Genomic DNA, 9,032 nt, shown 5'->3' on the forward strand with positions numbered 1-9,032 from the left:
AAAGAATCCGCCTGCCAAGGCAGGGGACACAGGTTCAATCCCTGATCTGGGAAGATCCCGCCTGCCACAGAGCAACTAAGCCCAAGCACTACAACTACTGAGCCTGCGCTCTAGAGCCCACGAGCCACAACTACTGAGCCTGCGCGCCCTACAGCCTGTGCTCCACAACGAGAAGCCCGCGCACCGCAACAGAGTAGCCCTCACTCGCCACAACTAGAGAAAGCCCATGTTCAGTAACGAAGACTCAATGCAGCCAATAAATAAATAATTTTTTTTAAATTTTTTTAATTAAAAAAAAAAGAATTCCAGCTCAAGAATGAAAGAACTGGGCTATGATCACTCTGCATTCTCTAATGAATTGATGGATCTAGGACATCATGGCTATAAAGGGCTGTTGACAGGGAGAGACGAATGGATGCTACATGCTTCCTAATGAAAAACACACCACACACACCAGCCTCTGGTGTGAAAGGACTGAACCTGAAAGTGATCAAGCAGCCACATCCAGCTCCCAATTTTCAAGACATACAGAGGGGAGAGGAGCATGTTACATGACTCCACAGAGATGCAATCAGCGAACTCTGGGAAACTCTATAAGACAAATGACCTGGTTTCTTCAACAGACTGCAAGGGAAAAAACAGATGGAGAAGAAGCTATAGATAACAGAAATTTAAGAGAAAAATTAGCTAAGCTCAATGTGAGAATTTTATTTGAAACCTGATTCAAGTAAGCAACAACCAAAAAATTATGATGTGGAATTATGGTGACTAGAAACTTAACGCGGACTAAATATTTTAAGATATTAAGCTATTACTGCTAAATTTTTAATGTATAAAAATGGCATGGTATTATAGTTATGTTTTTTAAAAAGAAGCTTTGTATTTAGTAATAAATACTAAAGTATTTACAGGGAAAACAAATCGATGCTGGTAGAAATCAAGTCACAAGGATGTTCTGAATTTTTACAAAAAGCAGGTACCCTTGTGTTTTAAAAACAACAACACTCTATGCATCACAGATATGATTAAACAAATACCAATACTGAAAAGACCAGAGTAATCGCTTCTCGATGGCTGGGAGGTGTGCTTGGTGGTGGGAGTATAGGGGGGCAGGTGGCCCTGCATGTGCTAGAGTGGCGGCAGTGCAGAGGCTGTGAGAGGGTCTCCAGCCCACAGCACAGCAGGATGGGGGTCAACGCTGGTCTGAGGGTCTGGACAAAGGCGGTCCACAGAGGGCCACTGCACAGGAGGTGCAGTGACAGTGATGCTGGCTCTGAGGCTTCCCCGCTGCATCCCCTCTCCAGCAGTCCCCACACCTGGCGCCCCCCTCCCTGCACCCCCATGTGTGGTGAGTGGAGCCTTCACGCCCAACTGTACCAGAAAGGCCTGCACAACTCAGGACAGGGTTCCAGACACAAACCTCAAGTCTCAACCTCCAGGGCACCCTGAATTCCCCAAGCTTCTTGCAAAGAGGGCCACGGCCAGGCACATGGCCACAGATGAGGGGCTGACTCCATGTAATTAAGCCGCCCTCAGTGTAAAGCTCTGTGGGACCCCTGTGCAAGGTTAGAAGGCCTAAGTCCTCTGTGCCATAAAGGCCCATCGACCCATGTGCCCACCCACCCTCACAGCACGGGGGTCACTCCCTGGACCCGGCAGGCAGCAGTAAGAGAGGAATGCGGGGCTCCCCCCGTCCCAGGAGCCACCCACTGGGACGGAGGTCTGTGAAGACAGACAGCCTGTCTCTCACAAGGCGGAGGGCGAAACATGCTCACTGCACAGCTAAGGAACCTGCGCCTCGCTCCCACCAACACTTCCCTTCTGGAAGCTTTAAGATGCTTTGAGGAAACCATCTCTGTACAAAAGTTTATAAAGCTAATACAAGTGCTCACTTCAGCAGCACATATACCAAAATTGGAACAATACAGAGAAGATTAGCATGGCCCCTGCGCAAGGATGACACGCAAATTCATGAAGCGTTCCACATATTTTAGCTGATTCACTTTGTTATACAGCAGCAACTAACACAACAATGTACAGCAATTATACTCCAAAAAAGACGTTAAAAAAAAAAAGCTAATGCAGGAATAAACTCTAAGATTCTAAACTACGTCAAACAGAAAATGAGAGTATGTCACCAAAATTATTCATTCACGTAATTATACATGTTTCTACATTTCCTCTAAGACAAAAAAAAAAAGCCAACTCAACTGTGTATATATAAGTATCGATAGTTCTGCCTGGTTTACAATGTTAAGGACTTTTTAGCCTCCTGCTTCCAGACAGATTTTAAAAATCAGGTTTATTTCACTATTTCACCAATGCATTTAAGTTCTTACATTTTTTTAATGGCTACATGACAGCAGGACTAGCCTGTGCCAAATATCAGATCTGAAGAAAATCTAAGTGAAGAAAAAAGGACCAAGCAGACTCTGAGGGGGTGACTCCCATGGCTGACTGGCAAGCGGTGGCTGGTCTCAGCGGCAAGTCACACACGAGATGCCCAGCAGTCCAGCAAGAATATTCAGGTTCTTGTTTGGTTCACCTCTGTCATGGACAATGCTTAGGTTACGAGTTATACCATGTCTATCAAAACATGATTAGTGGCCAACAAAATGTTACTATACAATAGGAATGAGTCAAATAGATCAAGGTTTGGGGCATGTCACAGGTGCCAGGAGGACTTCCTGGGGCTTGGGAAGTGCACCTCCAGGCAGGAGCCCTGGGTGGGAAGTACAATACAAAGGTAGGCAAGCGTCGCCAGGACTAAGCCTCACTGAGAAATAAGAGCATCTGCCTTGACTGCAAGTTTTGTTTCAAACACAAAAGGGTGGTGGCGCTTTAAGATTCTCAGAAAAGTTCCCGAATTCAAGATGCCGTCTTGTGACTCAAAGAGTGTCTGTGCACAGATGAAAGCACTGACAGAATCTTCACAAGAACCCTCAGTTTGAAAACACAGGGCTGGGAAAAGGCCTGGAAAGGAAAGATCACACACCCTGCTGAAGGGAACCCATGGAGGCCCAGCCAGGCCCTTCCAGCAGCACAGAGTCAAGACACTGCCCACCGTGCCCGGGAGGAGCAAAACCCCAGGTGTTAGCCCCACAGCTGCTGTGAAACAGGCCTCAGTTCAAGCCCGAGGCAGAGCAGGCCAGCGCAGCTGAGCCAGAGAGCTCTTCGGAGGGGCCCAGCTCCTCCCCACCATGGCCCTGCGCTCACAGCTCCCCTTTTCCACGCAAGAGCAGCTGCAGCGAAGTGGATGCTTCTGTTTGAATCTTTCTTCCACCAACAAACCCTCTACCCTCCCCTAGCATGTCCGTCCCCCCAGGGCTCTCCATCAAGGTCCTTCTTTCAGGGGTACCCACAAGCCCGGCAGAGAAGCACATGCCCTGGGTGGAGGTCCCCACAGCAGCTTCCCAGGTCAGGGTAGCTCTGACAATCACACCTGTCCCTACACCCAAGTTTCATTTTCAAGGTCACTTATTAACTCACACAGGGGCTTTGAGTTTCCCCCAACACTCACCATAAAGGGCTTTATCTTCTCTCTACCCCAATACTTGAACACAGTTTTCAGGAGTTAAACTGCCATTTTTTATACCCTCAGAGTTTATGATTTCCATTCAACAAACACCTGAAGGACAGCAAGATGCCCCCACCCCCACCATGGCCGAGATGCCCCTGGGTAGCTAAGATACCCAGGGCTCTCTTCTGACCCAGGTGGACTGCCAGCAACTGTCACAGTACATAATCCGGCTAGGAAATACCCTAGAGGAACAGTGGTTAGAAGGGTCTGCAATGATTAACATGCACTTGACCAGCAGGAAAAAAAACAGCCCCCAACTCATTCTGTGACCTTATAGAACCTCACTATAATCGGCGTGCCTGGGCCACCACCCCCGGCAGGTGCGCACAGGAGACAGGCAGACAGTCGGCACTGGGATACAAGGTCAGTCGCGCGCGTGCATGTGTGTGTGCGTGTGAGTGTGTGTGTGCGCGCGCACATACCAACCCTCAACCCCAGAGAACCCACAGTGCCAACAGGAAGACCTGGGAGCTGACCTCGCACCCCTGCATGGGAGACTGGGAACAAATGTGGCACCCCAGCATCTTCTAGGAAGATGACTAGGGAGGGTGAGCCACAGTGGGCATCCGAGGGTCTAGGACAACATGCAGAAAGCCCCTGGTGACCTACTACCACTTGAGGCCAGGAGGACCAACCACAGGCAAGCCTGCGAAGCCCCTCCCTGCACCCACCAGACCAGGCACACACCTGCCCAGACCCTCAGCTAAAGTTGCCCAAAGGCAGAGGCTTCCTCTGTGAAAACTCAAGCATCCATTTTATAATAACAAAGGCACTACAAACAACTGTCATTAATGATGAGCATAAGGCAATTCAACCTGTTTCTAAGAAGTTGGTTTGATTTAAGCACTGAGCAGGGATCTACTAGAAATAAAACACACACCTTGTTTACTCTCTGGGGATAATACTTTTGCTGTTCCAAAATCTGTGATCTGGATGTGCATATCTTCATTTAACAAAATATTTTCTGGTTTCAGGTCCCTGTGAAAGCAGATTTTTTTACGTTTGAGATGAAATATTTAAAACAGTAACATTATTACACACTAAATTTCGCTAAAACCAAAATGAACTGATTAATACCTATAATCTTTACAAACAACCAAGAATGCAAGTCTAAAGTTAGCACTGAACAAATATCAACTGCATATAATGAGGACATTCAAATTACATCATTTCCTAACTGCATCTACCATTTCAATAAACTTTTAATTGAAGTATAATCTATCATGCCTAACCTATAAAGCGCCTTTAAACCTTCTGTGGTATCATTACGCAATAAATGTACACCTTAAATTTATATATACATATGTCAACTATTTCTCAATAAAACTGGGAGGGAGAAAATGGTTAAATGGTAAATTTTATCTATTTTAGGCTTTTTTCTATTTTTTTTGTCTGCGCCGCGCAGCTTGGCGGGATCTTAGTTCCGACCAGGGATTGAACCCATGCCCCTTGCAGTGGAAGCTCGGAGTCCTAACCACTGGACCACCAGGGAATTCCCGGTAAATTTTACGTTATAGGTATTTTACCACCAAAAAAAAAAAATCAGTAAGAAAAAGAAAGCTTAAATGAACACTTTCAATTTGACTTTATTGGAAAATCATGGAAAATGATAAGTACACACAGAATCTACAACTGACAAAATAAAAGCACCAGTCAACATGGCTAAGAGAATCGTTAGTCTGGCAAAAAAGACATCTGACCAATTTCATCTGATATTAAAGGTCCACAGTCTCTCAACATCAGAGTAATGTGAACGCTTCTTAATTCTCACAATGAGGTATCCCACCCTCCATAAAAGAGACCAGAGCTGACCCTCAGGCCTGGGGAGCAAAGCCTGTAGCCTCCTGGCTTGGTACCTGTGAATGATGCCCTTGCCATGCAAGTACTCTAGGGCAGACACCATCTCAGCTGTGTAAAATCGGGTGCATGTCTCATCAAACGAACCAATTTTCCGAATGTATTTAAGTAGTTCTCCATTTTTGGCATAACTAAGGCCAAAATCTAAACATTGGATAGTTAAGGAAGAGAGCAAAAATCTTTATTTTAAACTGACCTTAACAGCCCAGTAGCAATTTTTTTTAATTAATTAAAACTGAAGGTACCTGTGGCCCGAGACAGCTGCCCCTCTTCCAGCCAGACCCTACCGCAACCGCTGGGTCTGCAGGGAATCCCTGGCTCCAGGACAGGGTCCCAGCGTGAGTTTCTCACCAACAACAAAAACACGTGCCTCTCAGGCCAACTGCCCCTTCTGGACCCCCCATTCCCAGAAGACATCTGTGGGCTCAGTGAAGGGAAGCCGCTAGAGATGGCAGTCAGGGCCTGTGGCCCCAACGCCATCAGCACACAGCCTCCAACCTGCACCAACCGCACGCCACATGCCGTGCTGAGTCCATTCACGTAAAGGTTCCTCAAATGAATGCTCCTTCCCAAGTATAAAGTGACAAGTTTTGTAAGAGAAATGCCATTAATAGATAAACTCAATCTATTTATTGGGCCCCCACTGGGGAGAGACTCGAGGAAAACAGTCATCTTTCCCTCGGACACCACTGCAGTGTGATTTGTTTTACTTCTGTTCTCCCTTTTTCTAAGAGGAGAAACTATAAATGGATCCCATATAACTGCTTCCTCCTGGAAGCACCGAACATCCACACCTCTTAATGGAAATCTACAGGTACTCTGCCACTCCCAGGCAGAGTGGCACCCAAGTCCTCACCCGCCCTGAGCATCGGCTCCGAGGGAGTAAGAGGTGACCTGTGCTCAAGGTGTCCCATCTGGCTTCTGTTTGCCAAGGCATTTGCCATCTCCCACCAAAGAAGATGCCTGAAGCTGCGGCCCAGGAGGGAAGAGACCACCAACCGAAGCTGCTCGAACCTGCCTGTGATCGAGCCCCACATGTGGCCTCCCAAGCCCTGCCAATTAGAAAAACGTTTAACAGGAAGCTGAAGCCCAAAACCAACCTTAGTTCTAGGGAATGCAAAGGGTCTCGGCCAGGGCCCCTTCCCTCCTCTCCTTGCTTTGATCCCTCCTCGGGGAAGGCTGGTATCCGTGGCCTCCTCACCAGCAGCCTGCAGACTCTGGCCCACCCAACCCCAAGCAGGGGCCCCGCCTGGACCTGGACCTGGACCTGGACCAGCCGCAGAGCCTCCCCACTCAGGAGCACAGTCTCCCAGAAACCAGCAGCCCACGTGAGAGGCTCGGCCATGGCCACAGGGCCTCTTCTGGCTTCACAGGTTTTGCCCCTTATCTGACTACTCCCTGAGTTCCTGTTTCCGGTGTAAGGGACACTTCTAGTTCTCTGCTCGGCTGTGGTGCTAAGTGACCGACAGGTTTTGAACATGACATGTAGATCATGGCTCCAAGCCCGTGTTCTCTCTGACCACACATGTTCCTCATTGCCCAGAAACACTCTTTCAGACCTCATTGGTCCATTTCACACCCTAGAACATTTCTACCTCCCTCAGCACAGCTAAGGCCCCAGGGCAGTGAGAGGAGGCTGCTCTCTCACAGGGAGCAAGTCAATTCCTGGGACGATGAGCACAGATCAGGCCTGTGGCAGAGCCTGAGAGCCTGATGAGCCCAATGCCTGCGCTTTGCAGAGGAACCCAGCCCAGAGAGGTTAAGCAACTGACTCAAGGTCACAAAGCCAAGGAGGGACAGGACTGGAGCCCAGCTTCCTGAGGTCTAGTGTGCTGTTCCTGTCCCCAAGCTTCAAGAGAGGACACACAAGGACAGGCAGGTGGGAGGTGGAGGAAGAACACAGGTTAGCAGAGCAACAGCCTCTGAAACCCCTCAGCCTTCATCCCTGCTGGAGGGAAAGGCACCCTGGCTGGCTGGCTGTGGTGCCCAGCCCTGTACTGCACCTAAGGAGGGAGGGAGGGCTTCTCTGAGCTCAGTCCTCTCTGGGGAGCAGGGATTGAGTCTGGTCAAACTGAACCTCCAGAGCGCAAAGAGGCTGCCAGTGCCCAGGAGGCCCCTCACGGATCTATCTGCCTGTTTTCAGGCTGCTGCAGGGGTGTCACCAGGCTCTGCCTCACCTGTCCTGAGAGTGTGCTTAGCCCAGTAGTCGCTGGAGGAGTTGCTCCCCTCTCTCCCCAATGTGTAAATTACGGCTAAAAGGAGGATAGTATGCACACTGGGGCTTTTATTCAGGCAGAGTGCTTCCTTTTCTTTATCTTTCAACACACTGTATATTACAAAGGATTTCCAGTGGAGCAGAAGTCCCCAGGTCTCGCTCCTGTCAGAGGTAAGTGAGCCCTTGCAATCTCCACAGGCTTTCAAATTTGTCTTAAAATGTCAAAAGCAACAGACACCACTGGATAGAGACCTAGAGTCCCTTCCACCTGCATTACTCTGGCCAATCCCGTCTGAAATCAGACAGCGAGCTCACTCATCTAGCCTCTGAGTGCCTGATCCTACTGAACATGACCTTGGGAGAAGATGAAGTCAAGTGTGTGCGACCTGCCGGAGCCTCCCAACCAACACGACTTATTCTCCCCAGGCCCTGTAGGAAGCCCAGGCCTGGGACTCCAGGAAATCTGGCAGCCAGAGAGCCCCACAGGCTCAAAGAGAAGCACAATCACATGGGTGCCATGGAGCACAAGGAGCAAGAGTCTAGGTGGCCTCAGAGGTGAGATACAGAACAGACAGGTCACTGGTGGCTGCTGCATGAGCAGTGACAGCAGACGGGGACATGGGACGATGCTGAAGCCAGGTGGAGAGGCAAACACTTTAAAAGACCTAAAACAAACCAACAAGGAACCCCCCTCCCTGCCCCACATGCTCTTGGCTACTAGACCACTTTACTGCTCCCCTTTACAGTGAAACCACTGGGAAAAACCTGCTGTTTGCCTTTCCTTGCCTCTGTCTCTTGATTGAGCCCTCCGCCCCACCCCCAGACTGCCACTCTCAACAACACTTTGCATGGGAAGCAATCCACAGGTCAGGCCAGGGCCCAGCTACTTGACCACTTGGCACTATCTGGCAGGGCAGCCAGCACCCTCCACCAGAAACCATCTGGTCCATTGCCCCTGGGACTCTGTTCTCTCCACTCATTGGAACTCTTCCCTGCTGGGCACCCTCCAGCCCACCGACACCCCAGCCCACCTCCCACCAATCTGCACACCAACCTGACTTCTCAGGCTCTGCAGGCAGCCACCCAGTAGCCCACTCAGGCCTCAAGTAGCAAGGATCAACGGATGCATCAATTACAGGACCACTGTGCACCCAGCTTGAGGCCCCACCCCCAGGAGCCAGCTTGACTCCATCCTCCCAGCTCACTTACAAGAGCCTTCCCTGCAGCAGCAGCCCAAGTGAGAGCAAATGGCTACCCTGCTCCAGACCCTCCTCCTGGACTCTGTGCCACACTTAGAAGAAAATCCAAAATTCTTGCCGGGACTCCGAGGCCTAAGGAGCTGACCACTGCCCAGCCTTTTTGTACCCCCCCCCCCCCCAT

The 9,032-nt window shown here is 49.5% G+C and overlaps 1 protein-coding gene across 2 annotated transcripts in view; it reads right to left on the bottom strand.

Annotated features, from left to right (window-relative positions):
- PDPK1 (3-phosphoinositide dependent protein kinase 1) overlaps positions 1-9,032 on the bottom strand; it is a 68,178-nt gene that overhangs the window by 25,274 nt on the left and 33,872 nt on the right. Inside the window, exons 5-6 of one of the 2 annotated variants that reach the window (XM_007453522.1) lie at positions 5,437-5,581; positions 4,461-4,558 (exon numbers count right to left, since the gene is read on the bottom strand). The exons of the other annotated variant lie outside the window; for it this stretch is intronic. Coding sequence (XP_007453584.1) covers positions 4,461-4,558; positions 5,437-5,581 — 243 coding nt within the window. The remainder of the gene's footprint in view (positions 1-4,460; positions 4,559-5,436; positions 5,582-9,032) is intronic. 2 annotated transcript variants of the gene reach the window in all.

The sequence above is a fragment of the Lipotes vexillifer genome, unplaced genomic scaffold, assembly GCF_000442215.2.
Source record: "Lipotes vexillifer unplaced genomic scaffold, Lipotes_vexillifer_v1.1 scaffold914, whole genome shotgun sequence".
NCBI classification, from domain to species: Eukaryota; Metazoa; Chordata; class Mammalia; order Artiodactyla; family Lipotidae; genus Lipotes; species Lipotes vexillifer.